This window comes from Sceloporus undulatus, chromosome 4 (genome assembly GCF_019175285.1).
Source record: "Sceloporus undulatus isolate JIND9_A2432 ecotype Alabama chromosome 4, SceUnd_v1.1, whole genome shotgun sequence".
In the NCBI taxonomy this organism is placed as follows: Eukaryota; Metazoa; Chordata; class Lepidosauria; order Squamata; family Phrynosomatidae; genus Sceloporus; species Sceloporus undulatus.
This window is the reverse complement of record NC_056525.1, coordinates 214,469,524-214,485,155: the sequence shown is the minus strand read 5'-3', so window position 1 is coordinate 214,485,155 and position 15,632 is coordinate 214,469,524. Positions and strand designations below refer to the sequence as shown.

The 15,632-nt window shown below is 40.9% G+C and overlaps 1 protein-coding gene across 1 annotated transcript in view; it reads right to left on the bottom strand.

Annotated features, from left to right (window-relative positions):
* Positions 1 to 8,462, bottom strand: part of ATP6V0D2 (ATPase H+ transporting V0 subunit d2) — a 20,121-nt gene extending 11,659 nt beyond the window's left edge. Inside the window, exons 1-3 of the mRNA XM_042464265.1 lie at positions 8,324 to 8,462; positions 3,135 to 3,306; positions 529 to 707 (exon numbers count right to left, since the gene is read on the bottom strand). Of these exons, the coding sequence (XP_042320199.1) occupies positions 529 to 707; positions 3,135 to 3,306; positions 8,324 to 8,453 (481 nt within the window). The 5' untranslated portion in view covers positions 8,454 to 8,462. The remainder of the gene's footprint in view (positions 1 to 528; positions 708 to 3,134; positions 3,307 to 8,323) is intronic.
* Between the last annotated feature and the right edge of the window lie 7,170 nt (positions 8,463 to 15,632).

Sequence of the window (15,632 nt, the reverse complement as noted above, 5' to 3'; positions counted from 1 at the left end):
TTATTATTATTATTATTATTATTATTATTATTATTATTATTATTATTATTATTATTACCACAGTGCAAAATAGAGAGATACTACAACCACATTCATATTTTTCTTTGTTTCATTTGTGACCTCCACAAAAGAAACAAAGAAAAGCATGAGTGTGGTTGCAGTATCTCTCTGCTTTTACTTTTACTTTTACTACAGTTTTGATTGCAAATGCCGATAGCTATTTTTAGGGTGTGTGTGTGTGGGGGGGGGGGCAGAACACCACTCCATGAAAGCACCTTGGCTCCTGTGAAACAGTGAATTATTACTGGATCTCTAATTACCAGTGAGACCCCTAGGGGCCATGGGAGAAATTCTGCCATGTTTTTAGTTTGTGCTAGGATATTTTAGGCTTCTGAAATGCCTTTTTTACCATTTTGGATCCTGGCAGGGGGACTGTGTGCCAAGTAACCTGCCTGCATCATGCCTGCCTCCATAGGCTATGTATTTTCCACTCTGATATTCACTTTGATATCTTGTTGACAGACATACCTAATGGTGTGTCCACCAAGATTGCATTAAATAACTCTGCAGGATTTGGAGCAATGCTAACAGCTTCCATTTGCTCAAAGCTGCCCAAAGGATGGCACTTCAGAACCAGTTCATCGATAGGTCGTTGGCGCAGTGTTCCAGTAATGAGCAGAATTACATTGTCAATCATATAGCTGTACCTAGTGGGAGAAAAATAAACATCAGATAAACATTTCCCCCCCAGGGAGAAAAAAGCCACATAAAATAAAAGCCAAGCAGTCACCAAACTTTTGCAAAGGTGAAGGCTAAATAAAATAGTTAAGCCTTTGCAAAGCAGCTTCAAGTTCTCTCTCACTATGATTTGTTTACAAGGTGCTGCAGTATAAAAAGCCAAAGAAAGGAGACATACCCCAAAAGCTCATCAATATATCAATATTAAATTGTTTATTATGCTTTTAGTCTGTTTAAATTATCTTGGATTGTTTTAAATTTTAAATTGTTTTGCTGTGTTGAAATTGATTTGGCCTGTACTTCACCCTGGCTGCAAGTACACTGTAGAAATAATGTAGTCTGACAACACTTTAACTGCCATGGATCCATCCTACAGAATCTTGGGATCTGTAGTTTTGTGAAGCCCCATCACTCTTTGGCAGAGAAGACTAAAGACCTTGTAAGTCTATAGATTCCAAGAGCTACAGCACTTAAAACAGTGTCAAACTGCATTATTTCTACAATGTAGATCAGGGGTAGGCAACCTTTTTGAGCCGGGGGCCGGGTGGCTGTCCCTCAGACTACTGGGGGGCCGAAGCTGGGGGGAGCTTCCACCCTCCGGGGGCGGAGCTGCACGCCTGGGGCAGATCTTCCACCCTCCGGGGCGGGGCCACGCTGGAGGCCTCCCCCTCTTTCTCAGCCCCGCGGGCTCCTTCCTGGCCTCCGCGGAGGCCAAGAAGGAGGGAGGAGGCCGGCGGCCCCCCAAAGGCCCCATGTGAGTGGCCTGGTCTTGCCGCCGATTGCCGCTGGTGTGGGGCCTTTGGCAATCGGTGGCAGGACTGGGCTCGGGCCAGTCCCCTGGCCTCGGCTGGCCGCATGTGGGATTGCCAACCCCTGAACCCTCTGACTTTTGGGATTTTTAGTGATATATATATATATATATATATATATATATATATATATATATTCAATTTTATTAATGCTTAAGCCAAAGGCCATTCGCATGATTAATATATAAAACCAATAACAAACATTCAAAATTGTAAAATACTCCATCAAATAACTAACATCCGAATTTTATACATTAAACATAATAAAATTCCAGGCACTTAACTAAAACAACATTAAAAACAACTTCAAAAATTAGAAAACATCATCCCCATGGCAATCAACTGCTATGTCTGCTATAACTCTTGCCCGAATTTTGATTGCTGCTGAGGCAAACAATGAAACCTTATAAGTTACCTTAGAATCAATGTCAGACAAGAGGTAAAAAATCTTTTCAGAGGTAGTATTAGACTGTAAATTGAACAGAATAGATCCCATGAATTTGGTTCTTGGCTCAGTATATAGTGAGCAAGAAAGCAAGTAATGAGGCAGATCCTCGATTTCTGGTGCTCCACAAATACACACACACACACACACACACACACACACACACACACACACATATATAGGCTTTCACAGATGTCCTTTTACATTTGACCACACATTTGTTGTCTTGCCCTTATGCTGCTAGGCCACATGCCTTACATACTGACATACATGCCCCTATTTTTGTCTGTGAAATGTTGGAAGGTATGGTATGGCCAGGTTAGGAGGTTTCACGGTCCAAACCTGAGACCATAGAAATGATCCTTTGTGGTGTCACAAGGGTGTGTGGCCAGAGGTGTACCCTTTAAAGTAGGACATCCAGCCTCTGTGTAAAAAATATTTTCCTTTGTTTTTGAAATTTAAAAGGTTTAAAAATCATTGTTGTTGTTGTTGCTGGCTGCCCTCAAGTCAACTTTGAATCATGGCACTCAGTGGATGAGACATCTCCAAGATCCACTGTCTCTACTGCTCTACTCATGTCCTGCCGGTTCAGGCCTATAGCTTATCTGACTGAGTCCTTCCATCTGGCATGTGGTCTCATTCTCTTTCTGCTGCCTTCTACCTTTCCTAGCATTATTGTCTTTTCTAATGGTTCATGCCTTCTCATGATGTGGCCAAAATACAACAGCCTCAGTTTAGTGATCCTGGCTTCCAGAGAGAGTTTAGGGTTGATCTGTTCAGGAACTCATGGTCATTAAATATCTCCCCACAAAAAGTGGTAATACATCACCAAAAGAAGAAAACACATATTTGCCTAACTTTTCCCCATATTACAGTTGGCCCACACCTTACACGAGCTTGCCTTCCATGGACTTGAGCTCATGCAGAAGGCAAGCTCTGATAGAAACAATGGGACACACATCCATGGCACGTGCACCATTTTCCATAATAGGATTTAGAAATAGAAATAATATAATGAAGTATAATATCATTTATAGGCAAACTTAAGGAAGCAGTAACTTCAGATCATTCTTGGGATTTTATTTAATTTATACATTTTAAATGTCTAGATTTCCAGTACTGGAGCAGGTAATATTACTTACGTAATATAGTTTAAAAATGTAGAAAGTGGCTCAAAGGCATGGTTTCTAAAATAATGAAATTCTGTCAGTAGTTTGGCTTTTAGTTTGTCATCAATGATAGAAACAGTCAAAGGCCCAGTTTCATTGGCCAAGAAATTCCCATAGTCTGTGGTCTGCAAGTGTAACTTCAGGTCTAAAAACAGAATTGAAAGATTAAAAAACAAAAAAACAAAAAAAAACAAAAAAAAAACACACACACACACCAAAGAACAACAAGGACAAAATATATTTTATGTAAAGACACAAAGAAGATTACAGTTCTACCACCTTTCATACTTTTTTTTTCTTACACTCAATAGCCAACTTCAGACTTTAACACACTATGTTTGTTGTAGTTAAACCATATGTTGTTTGTAAAAATTGTTCATTCAGGTCGGATGATCCAGGATCTAAAATGGGGGGGGGTTAACCGGGGGGGGGGGTTCACCTCACACCCCAATAAGCCTCCACTAGTGCTCCTGGTGCAATGAGAAATTATACCCACACCACTTCAAAGTTTGATTGTTTCGGGTTTGTTAATTTTGATCTGTTATATTTTATTTGGTATCATATCATCATCATCATCATCATCTTATTATTATTATTATTATTATTATTATTACATGCCAACTATATACACCATACATTCAACAATACAATGCAACATACAGTACAACATAGGAGCTAAACAAAATTATAACCACCACTCTCTCTCTCAAAAAAGACACACAAAAACGTTTGACTTCCTGCCCTTCAAGTTGAAAACATAAACATATATGTAATATTGTTTTCTTCCTTATTTATACTTAATATGCAGTAATCTTCTAGCTTCCTTTAACAAGTTATTCAGTATCCTGTACCAACCAGCATTGTCATTCCTTTTTCTTTTTTTAAGGCAATGTAAAAATGGTTCCTGATCTTTCAAAAAATGCTATCTACAGACTTCTCTTTAATTATTATTGTCAGTTTGTCCATTTCAGCCATTTTAAATATCTTTAATATCCATTTTGATTATTTCCACCTTTCCCCAACTTTGAGCATATAACATTCTGGCTGCTTGTATATAAGAGTATTGTATATTCACCCAATGTATTCACCCAGTATAAAAAAAAATTCATTTGTAGCTTCATTCTGAAAATTTCTTGCAAAGATCCCTGTATCTTTCATCAAAATTTCTTCTTCTTTTTGCACTTCCACCATAAGTAGTAGAACGGTCCTTCACGTTTTACAAATTTCCAGCATATATTTTTAGAACCTTCATACATTTAAGTTAATCTTTCTTGGATAAGATACCACCTATACATCACTTTGTTTAAAAGTTCATGAAGATCATAGCTTAATATTACTTTTAATCTTTTAGCCCACACTCTCACATTTTCCCAACTCAATATTATAGCCTATATTTTGGGCCCACATGTTATACATTCCTTAGTTTGCTTGATTTCCAAGTCCATTTTTAGCAACTTTTTATACATTTTCCTGATTAGATGATCATCATATGCGCATAGTTTTATTTCAAATTCCATCTTTGCTTGTTCAAAACCAAAGGCTTTCCTTCCAGGTTCATTTCTGGCCAACTTTCAGCCCATTTGTGGGGTGGGATGGGGGACTTTGTAGCCTTGGATGGACTTAGGTCTATAGGGGAGGGGGGCAAAACCACCTTGTTGCTAATGTTTTTGAGGTGGTTTTTGGTACTTTGGGTAAAAAAGTCACAACATTTATTTTAATGGGGAAGGGGGACTCTGGTCTTTCCATAGAACAGTGGCATGACTGAGGAGGTGTGGGGGGAGTGCACACCATACCAGGTGACACCCTAGATGGAAGGGAGGCACCCAGTTGGGCTCTCTTCCCCTTTTGGTGGGGGGGGTGAGCATGTGCCCTTCCTGGTTGCTCCATCACAAGACTTTCTCCCTGGAGAAGATGCCTTGTGATGGACAGGTAGCTAGGAGAGGTGGTGAAACCTGGGCAGCTGGGAAGTGAAGGCAAGGCAAGGGGAGCAACTGGGCAACTAGGCAATTGACAGGGAGGGAGGGCAGCCAGAGAATGGGGGCAGGTGGATGAGGAGGGGGATGCAGGTGAGCAAGTTAGCAGGAGGAGGTAGGGCAGCCCTTCACCCTCCCCAGCTAGGGATGCCATATCCTGCCTGTAGGCGGGACAATCCCGCTTTGGGCGGTGCCGACCTGGTCCGGTTTGGCACTAAAACTGGGACGGCACCACCCGTGGCCACCTCCGCCTCCGTGCGCGCCGTGGGGGCCTCCAAGGCCTTGCTGAGGCCTAGGAGCGCTCTCCGCAGTCAGAGCTCTGGCCGCGGAGACGCTCCCTCCCAGGCCCCAGCCAGGCCTTGGAGGCGGCTCCATGATCGCTGAGTCCTCCAAGGCCTTGCCGGGGCCTGGGAGGAGGAGGAGGCCACTTGCCACCACGGCGATGGCCGTGATGACAGGCGGCCCCCACACCCCTTCCCGGCCTGACAGGAGGCCGAGGCTTCCTCCCAAGCCGGGAAGGAGGACAAGGTTTAAAAATGTAGGACCTTTTTTTAAATTTCCTGGCCAGGAAATTTTTTAAAAGTCCTACATTTTTAAACCTTGTCCTACATTTCCCCCGGTTTGGAGGTCCTCAGATATGGCAACCCTATCCCCAGCAGTCCTCCTCATCAGGTGTCACCAAAGATAGTGATGCCACGGCCACAAAACCTCATGGGCTACATTCTGCCTATGGGCCACATTTTCCCTTTCCGTGAAGCTGCTTTCTAAAATCAGAACTAAAATTTCACAATAAAAACAAATGCAACAAAACCATTAGCTAAAAAAAGAAATAAAAATAAGAAAAAGGTAAAGAAAAACCCTTAGTAAACAATTAATAAAACAACACTATCCATCACCCCTGGTTTTATTAACTGTTTTCTAAAAGATTTTATTTTATTACTGTTTTCTTATTTTTATTCTATTTTTAGGAACTGGAACCCATTGGGATCAGAATATGTGATATCAAGCGCTCCTCTGCATACCAAGCTCGCTTTAGAAGCTGCACACAAGGACAGTCCCTTGAATATGGGATCACTGAAATCCTTTTGAAGCTTCTGGAGACTTTTTAAATTACATCATTGCACATCAATGTGTACCTACCTGTCTCTGCTATTTCTGCTTTAGGCTGAGGCCTGCCAGTATAAACTAAGGAAGGTTTTTACGTTAAACAAAGTGCTGTATAATTAAAAACAAGGTTCTGTTGGTAAAACACTGTACAGGTTATACCTTTACAAGCTGCAAAGGGACAGTCAGGTAACTAAACACATCCAGAATTTTACTGCATCATGACACTTATTCTGATAGGAAAAAAATGTGTATGTGAAATTCTAGCCACACAATGACCAGAGAATCCTGTGATGACCTTGAAACACATTCATTTGAGGTTAATATATGTGGATTTATTTGTGTTTGAACTCAGGATACCTGAAGGAGCCTAGTGCCCTACTGTTATATCCTCAGATATTTTGGATTCCAACTCATGTCACCCAAGACCATGGACCATATTGTTTGAAGCTGATGGGAACATAACTCCAATGCATCTAGAATGCAACAAATTTGGAAAAGACTGGAATAGGGTGTTGGATTTGGATAGTGGAGAAACCCACACTGAAACTGAAAATACTCATTCAACTATGAATAACCTGTCAGGCTCTCCTTAACAGACCAGTCGAATCAATAACTGAATGAGCAGCTGGGGAGGTTACATGCCCGACATGAACATGATGTACAGGTATTTGTTGAACACTGCTCATACAACATGGTATGTTGTATTGTCATTTGAGCATGAAATCTCTTGCAAACAATATTCTACCTGTTCTCAGCATCATGGCTAGCCTTGCCTTCAGGGAGAGAGTAGTGGTTGCCTCAGGCATGATATGCTGGTGTGTGAATGAGTGAGTGCAGGCCATCTTGTCCTTTTCCCCAGGCAGCCCTGGGTGACATGGAGGACATAGTTCCTGTACACATAGAAATGCATTGTCATACCTGCCATTTCTGCAATGGAATGCTGATAAGGAAAGAAACACATGATTTGCCTGAACTATGCAATTCTTTATTAAATATCAGGGGGGGGGGGAATAAAACATCTGGCTTCATGAGAGTAGTGATTTCTGTTGCCAAATAATGTAGACATTGATCTATCTTTAGAACTTGAGAAGTGAGACTCATGTGGAAGGAATTACTTTGCACTTCCTCTGCATATAATTAGAAATATGACTACTGTATTGCATTTTCCCTCCCCAAAGCTTCAGAAAGGCCTGCCCGCCTTCATTTATATATCAGAAATATCTATGCAGAATGGCATAATTTGTCCTCCTGCTGCTGCTAACAGATGTTGTTTTACTAGCTAAGATTTCAGTTAACATTGTGTCTGCAGCCTAAGTTAAAACAGCAGCAATAAAACAATTACTGACAAAGCCTGTAATAACATTAAGACAAATGGTTGGGTATAAGACACTAGTCCTCCTGATGTGAAGCAGTGGTTTGACATGGCTATGGACTGGGTTACTAGTATAAATAGAGTATACATCTTACTAAGGTAACATGATAGAACATTGGGCTACCAAAAAGACTGAACCAGAAGTTAGAAAAGTTAATTTTTTGGACAATAGTTCCAGGATGGCCATCTGTCGGGGATGCTATGATTTAGATTTCCTGCATGGCAGGGGGTTGGACTGGATGGCCCTTGTGGTCTCGTCCAACTCTATGATTCTATGATTCTATGAATCCCCCCAGCTAGAACCTGGTATGTTGGCCAAAGGGATTTGGTGAGTTATAGTATAAACACCTAAATTTACCTAGCTTTGGATAGAACCAGTATCAAAAATGCTGTTTTCACACATTGATATCTTAGTAGTATACATTATTATCATTATTTTAATTGCATAATACAAGCCTAGCTCTGATCAAACCCTCAAAATCACTATTTTCTCATTTCATTTCTTCCATCCAGTTACCTCTTCTGAGGAGAATTCATGTTCTTTTACATATCAATAACATGTTCAAAATGATCTTTCATCAAGGATTAGTTAACTATCACATTCAACATGTTCCCCCTCATCCTGCAAATTCCCAAGCAAGACAATGCTATCCAGGCAGTAGTGGTACCTTCAACCTCACAAAACTGAGCTTCAATTTAACCCAACTCACCTTCCAGTGTTTCACACTGTGCTAAGTTGACATAGTCAGAACTCTGCAAGATTCCACCTTTAAAGCCACGAACCAGCCCCTCCAGGTAACCATGATTCACATTGAAGTAAAATTCTGAATAGCCAGGCATTGTGGATAAAAGAACGTGTTTCCCTGCACTCAGAAAGTACTGTGTCTTGTCTTTGACTTCAGAAGATTATAACAAGCAGTCACTAGACCTGGCTTGGTTTTAACTAAGTTGTGACTTCCTGGTTCATTGTTTCCAGTACAGCATAACTGCACTGTCTGTAGTGCTTACACAACATAATGTCACCAGAGAGATGCAGATCTAATTCTTTCCTATTAGAAATCAATGGGGCACTGGGTTAAAGGGGCAAAATAACTGCAGGGACCAAGAAAAGATAATACATGTTTATAATGGATGGATGGTCTGACTGGACAATATCTCCTTGGAAACAGGGATTAAATGATGTCTTAATTGTATTTGGAAAGAAGGGACACTTTTGCATCAACAGTTGTTGTGAAGTATTATAATCAAAGTTAAGAATTATTTATTTGTATTTACACTCAATAACTATAAAATATTAAGAGGCAATAAATCAGCCTAAAATAAAATGAATAAACCAGTTAATAAACAAACAGCAGCAACAATAGATTACAGCAGCAGCACAGTTATAGCAGCTTGATTCCATTGTAACTGCCATGGATTCATCCACTTTGAATTCTGGGATTTGTAGGTTGATGAGGAACTGCGAATTCTCTGTTGTATTCCCCTGAATTCTAGCACTAGAAATCTCTGTCAGGGAATTATAAGCCACTCCCTAAACAGTAAATCCCAGGACTCCATAGACTGGAACCATGGCAGTTAAAGTGGTATTAAACTGCTGTAACAGTGCAATGTGGATGCGCCCCCAATCTGGAAACAACCCTTTCAAGATCAATATTACATGCTTCCTGGCAACATTTTGGCAGTCACATTTTACACTAGTTGCAAAAAATCTCTTTATTTCCTCTACCCTTTCCCCATTATGCTACAAGTTTCTTCCACTTTCTCCAGTGAGATTTAGATCAAATTTTCAAAAGCTCAATCTAATGTTCAAACATTGTAAGGCAGTTATCTACAATGGTACCTTACTTGTAAAATGACATGTGGGGCAGAACTAGGCATCATCTGGCCTTCCTAATGTTATTGGATTGCATCCCATCAGCCCAACCCAGCATAGTCAATGGAGAGGAACACTAGATGTTATAAGTCAAAACATCTAGAACGATACATGGTTCCCACCACTGGTATGGTTGGTTCTCTGTATCCACGGATTCTTTGTTTACAGATCCAACTATCCATGGCTTCAAAATATGCACAAATAAATTAATAAAATCCAAAAAGCAAACATTTGATTTTTTCCATTTTATATAAGGGACACTATTTTACTATGCCACTGTAGTGAATGGGACTTGCACATCCATGGATTCTGGTATCCACAGGGGGTTCTAGAACCAAACCCCAGTGGATACCAACAAGATATTGTATCCAGCCAGAGCAGGGAATCTACATGTTAATGGCCATACCAAAGACACCAATCCTTAAGAATGTATGGATGATTTGCATTTTTAAAATATTATGTGGCATAAAAATAAGTGTTATTTTTGAAGTCAGTGCTTTTTTACCTTTTTATGAGGAATGCATCCAAGTGTGAACCTCAAAACTGGGCTGAGAATCTCACCTCTTTCCATCTCCCACTTTGTTTTCCCCATCACTTAAGTTGCAGTAGTTTCCCTGGTACTCTAAAGAAGCATCTACCCAAAGGAGACCTACCTTTGCTATCTAGCCCTAATGTTATGACATGCAGAACAACTTTTTTTGAACTTGAATGATTGCTTACAACTTTGCAAATTTCGGTTAATAAAGGTACCAGGTAAGAGTTGAAAGATCATACTCTATGATTACAGTGAGGAGGAAAATGGATTGGGGAAAAACAATGCTCATTTATACATTGTTAAAAAGGGGGCAAAACAAAATAGGCACTAAAATAGGACACACATTTCTATAAAATGTGGTACACAGTGATTATGTGTTTTTGCAAATAATTGCTGTAATTTTAAGAAATTTCATCATGGTGAGGAAGAATGTGATTAGGTGACATATGAGCCTTCTCTATCTGCTACTCAGGTACTAATTGGAGATTGGGAATCCTTCATTTTTAAGATTCTGTATCTTCAAGCCAGACTTAAGATGGACAGATGGACAGTAGGTGGATCTATTATCAAGGGAGTGAGGGATCCATCCTCAATTTTTGAGTTGCTCCTCCTGCAGCTGCTTCAGGTTGTACAAAAACCATCCAAACAGTGGACCCAAGTGCTGGCATTGCCTCAAACCCCAAGCAGCTGTGAATGGCAGTAAGACTGAGAGTGGATTTTCTGCCTCCCCCCCCCTAATGCATGTGCTGGACAGCCCCCCCATTTTTATTGACACCCCCCCAAAGAAATATTATGAGTGTCACAGATATTTTTCATAGCAGGGTAAATACAGGTTGAGTCTCCCTTATCTGACATGTTTTTTGGAATATTTCAGATTTCAAAATTATGGATAAAGTAGACTTGACCTGTAGCAACTGTGGGGCAGAATTACATTAGACAAAAGGGCCTGGGGAAACAGTAACCCCCTGCCACAGGCCCAATGCCCTCTTCCCACAGCTATTTTTTAAAAAATGGAAGCGTTCTAATCATGTCTATAATTTAATCCACCATGGCCTTTAACGTTTTTGTTTTAGATTTGATTGGCGTGGTATGTTTTTCTCAGTGGATTTGCAATCCAAGCTGTGTTTTCTTGATGTCAGAAAATATTTCTATTTTGACCACAAGGGGTCTCCCTAGTACTGTAACTCTGTAATACTGGAACTATACAAAACATTCTCCCAACATGCTTCATCAAATCTAGAGTAAGCCATCACACGACAGAAAACAAAACCTTTTAAAGCTGTCTTGTTTCTACTGAGCAAGAAACTTGTCTGACTTTCCTGGTTTTTCATTCATTTGCTAATATTGTGTTTATTCCACTTCTTGATATCTCCTCCCCCTGCCTTAACATTACAGTTGGCCTTGTCGAAGAAACGTCATATTGCTAAAAAGCAGATGACCAAAAGAATCAGCAGTCAGGAGTTTCTGAGTAACTGGTGCTTTCCTGTATAAATTCATGGGCTTGTGAATCATGAGAGGAAAATGGGAATTGTTGTCTTCATATTGAAAGCATATATCCACAGGGTCTGTTTGTTTGTTTGTTTTCATTCAGAAATAGGTATATTTCCACACAGAGAACTGCATAGCTTTGAGCTATGCAATAATTTCCCAATGGGTCTCTGAATACCGGAGATTGTAGCTGTTGTGAAGTCGAAGGCTTTCATGGCCACATCCATAGTTTTTTGTGGGTTTTTCAGGCTATGTGGCCATGTTCTAGAAGAGTTTGTTCCTGCCGTTTCGCCAGCATCTGTGGCTGGCATCTTCAGAGAATGCTGGCATGGAAATAATATATAAAACCAAGCATGGTGTAGTGGTTTCAGTGTTGGACTATGACTCTGGAGATCAGAGTAAACCCATTGGTTGACTTTGAGCAAGACACACTCATTCAGCCTCGGAGGACGGCAGTGGCAAACCCCTGCTGAAGAAACTTGTCAAGAAAACCCCAGATAGGGTCACCTTAGGGTTGCCATGAGTCAGAAATGCCTTGAAGGCATACAACAACAACAACAACAACAGATGTAAAGGGCAAAACAAAGAAGAACAATGCCAAAGAACTTAGAAAATTTTGGAAGGTATAATTGTTAGTGTTCACTCTAAAGGATGGATGGATGAGGAGGGAACTACAGTAAATGGTAGCTGTGCAATGTGTAGGGAAAACCACTAGGCACAGGTGGGGCTAAGAAAGCACATGCATGTCAAATGGATAATTAGGCAAAGCAAAGAAAATGGCAACTACGTTAGAAGTGATTACAGCCTTTAACTTTAATGTGATAATGTTGCCTTATTTTAATCAAGAAAAGCTGACAAACATATACAGATGTCTTATTCAGACCCTTCAAAGTCCAGTACCATTTAGCACTCCTGTGAGAGTTATCAAACAGCTGCCACTGCTGTCATTTTCCTATCTAGGCATTCAAAAAGGTCAGAAATAGCACCACAGCAGAAACAGTAGAGGAGCTCCATGTTTCTTTTAGAGTTGAATTAAGTTCTGACTTTTCACCACACTTATCTTTTTTGATAAGAGTTGAAAGTCAGTACTTACATGGACCCATAGATAAATTGACCCAGCTTTACCAAAATTTCTGTACATGCTTATATATAATATACTGGTGATTTTAAAAAGTCATTTATTATACACACATCACCTGCACTGCGAAGAGGCTGTGGATTTTCATTAATATGCATGTTGCAACATTTGCTTTGGCTACTAGAAAAATAAGAGCACGTGCACACGCACACACAAAATACCTCCCGCTTTGCAAAGATTTTTGTACCTAAGTTTTTAATGGGGGGATTGAAAAATTATAAATATGCTTTCATACTACCCCCTGCAGCCATTAGTTAAATATGGAAGCATGGAAAAAGTGACATGAGGAAGGTCACCAGAAAGCACTTATCCAATGGATCCAATCAACCCTAGACATTATATTCTGTCCATTGTTAGAAAGCTGATGGCCAGACATAACTGAGGATGCATCTGCACTGTAAAATTAATGCAGTTTGACACTGGTTTAACTGCCATGACTCAATACTATGCAATTCCGGCATTTGTTGTTTTGTGAAATAATTAGCCTTCTTTGCCAGAGAACTCTGGTGCCACAACAAACTACAAATACCAGTATGGAGCCATGACAGTTAAAGAGGTATCAAACTGCATTAATTTTGTGGTGTGGCAGCAGCCTAGGACTACCAGGCACAGAATATGTGTGTAGAATCTAGAACAGGTTTTGGATGCCAGAAACGATATGTCCCAGGGACCTGTTTCTTTTTAACTGGAAGCCTAATGCCAAATAACTGTTCAACTGGTTTGACCAACTGGGCCATAGTAATCAGAGAAGCAATGTTTTATTGTTGGCATTGTTCTATTATATGTTCTTTAGCAACTAATTCACTAAAGGACTTCTGAAGTAAGTAGAGCAACTCTAAAATAAGACTTCTGAGGATAATTGCCACATAAGGTGTTGTACTCAATCAAGCAAATAATTCATTTATATCCCACAAGAAAAAACATTTTAAAGTATATTTCCTGAAGAAGATAATTAAATGTATTTTTAGAAATGTTAAACTATTCCAGTTAGGCTGTACCTGAGGATTGCCTCTTAAGCATTTTTAATCAGATGTTTTGTCAGCTGTGAAATCAGATTTCTTCCAATTATGTTTTTATGCCAGAGAATATATGCCTGATTAATAGAACAGTGATTAATCTTGCAGCTATAATGTTATGAAGGTAGCTACCTAGGAAAATTCATATCTACAGCCAAATTGCAGTCTCAGAATGTGTTAAATTGTTTTGATGGGGTAAAATAAATGGAAGGAAGCAATGTATGTAATACATTATAGCTTTTTAAAAATATTTTAAAAATTTGATCAGATTTGTTATGATGCTAAATTTCCTATACTTTTGCTCAGTTATCAACTAAAATGGAGACTATAGTCAAGATATTAGAAGACTAAAGCTGCATCAACACTGTAGAAATAATGCAGTTTGACAGTGCTTTTAACTGCCATGGCTCAGTGCTATGAATTTCTGGGATTTGTAGCTTTGTGAGATATATAGCTTTCTCTGGCAGAGATCTCTGTTGCCATAACAAACTACAAATCCCAAGATTCCATAGGATGGAGCCATGGCAGTTAAAGCACTGTCAGACGTAGCCTAAGAGTTGGAAAGACAGCCATGAAGGAACTAGATGAGATCCCTAAGTATAAAGATATATTACAAATACCAGTTAAGACAAGTTCTCAGATACCCCAAAAGAATCCGTATGTATAATTTCTCAACCTGTAGTGTGAAACCACAAGTTTGTACCACAACTTCAATAATGCTTTGGCCCTGGTAAACAATACTGGCATATACAAATTGATAGCTTGACTTTGTAGTTGTATGCATATGTTCCTTGATGAGACGGCCATGGTCGCCCTGGTCGATGATCTCCGTCTGGGCATCGACAGGGGAAGCGTGTCCCTGTTGGTGCTCTTGGACATCTCAGCGGCTTTCGATACCATAGACCATGGTATCCTTCTGGGGCGCCTGGCAGAGGTGGGAATCGGGGGCACTGCGCTCCAGTGGTTCCGGTCCTACCTCTCCGGGAGGTCCCAAATGGTGCAGCTGGGAGACGTGTGCTCCGATGAGCGGGCCCTTAAAACTGGGGTCCCTCAAGGGGCCATTCTGTCTCCCATGCTATTTAACATTTACATGAAACCGCTGGGAGAGATCATCCGGAGACATGGGGCGCGGGGTTATCAGTACGCTGATGACACCCAAATTATTTTCTCTATGTCTCCGACTGATGCAGTGACTGGGGATGGCGTCTCTCCTCTCGTGGCCTGTCTAGAGTCGGTAATGGGCTGGATGAGGGAAAACCGACTCAAATTGAATCCAGAGAAAACGGAGGTACTAGTGATAGGTTCTCCTGGTCCAGGAATGGCGGTGGTTCCACCTGTGCTGAACGGGGTCACGCTCCCTGTGAAGGACTCCGTGCGCAGTCTGGGCGTGCTTCTTGACTCGTCGCTTCACCTGACTGCTCAGGTGAATGCGACGGTCAAGAGCACCTGTCATCAGCTTCGGCTGATTCGCCAGCTGCGCCCATACCTGGCCCAGAGGGACCTAGAAACTGTTGTACATGCTCTGGTAACTTCGAGACTGGATTTCTGCAATGTACTCTACATGGGGCAACCCTTATACCAAACTCGGAAGCTACAATTGGTGCAGAACATGGCAGCCCGGCTGGTCACTGGTGCCCCCAGGACCAGCCATATAACACCGGTTTTAAAAGATCTCCATTGGCTGCCCATTCGCTTCCGAGCCCAATATAAGGTGTTGGTAATTACCTATAAAGCCCTAAATGGCTTGGGCCCAGGATACCTAAAGGACCGCCTCTCCCCGTACATTCTGCCTCGCACCCTCAGAACATCTGGGCAGCAGCTACTGAAGGTGCCTGGGGCCAGGTTAGTCTCCACGACTCGGAAGACGTTTTCCATAGCTGCCCCAGCCCTTTGGAACGCGCTGCCCACTGAGCTCCGCTCGTCCACTACCCTGGCCCAATTTAGGAAGGATCTAAAAACCTTCCTATTC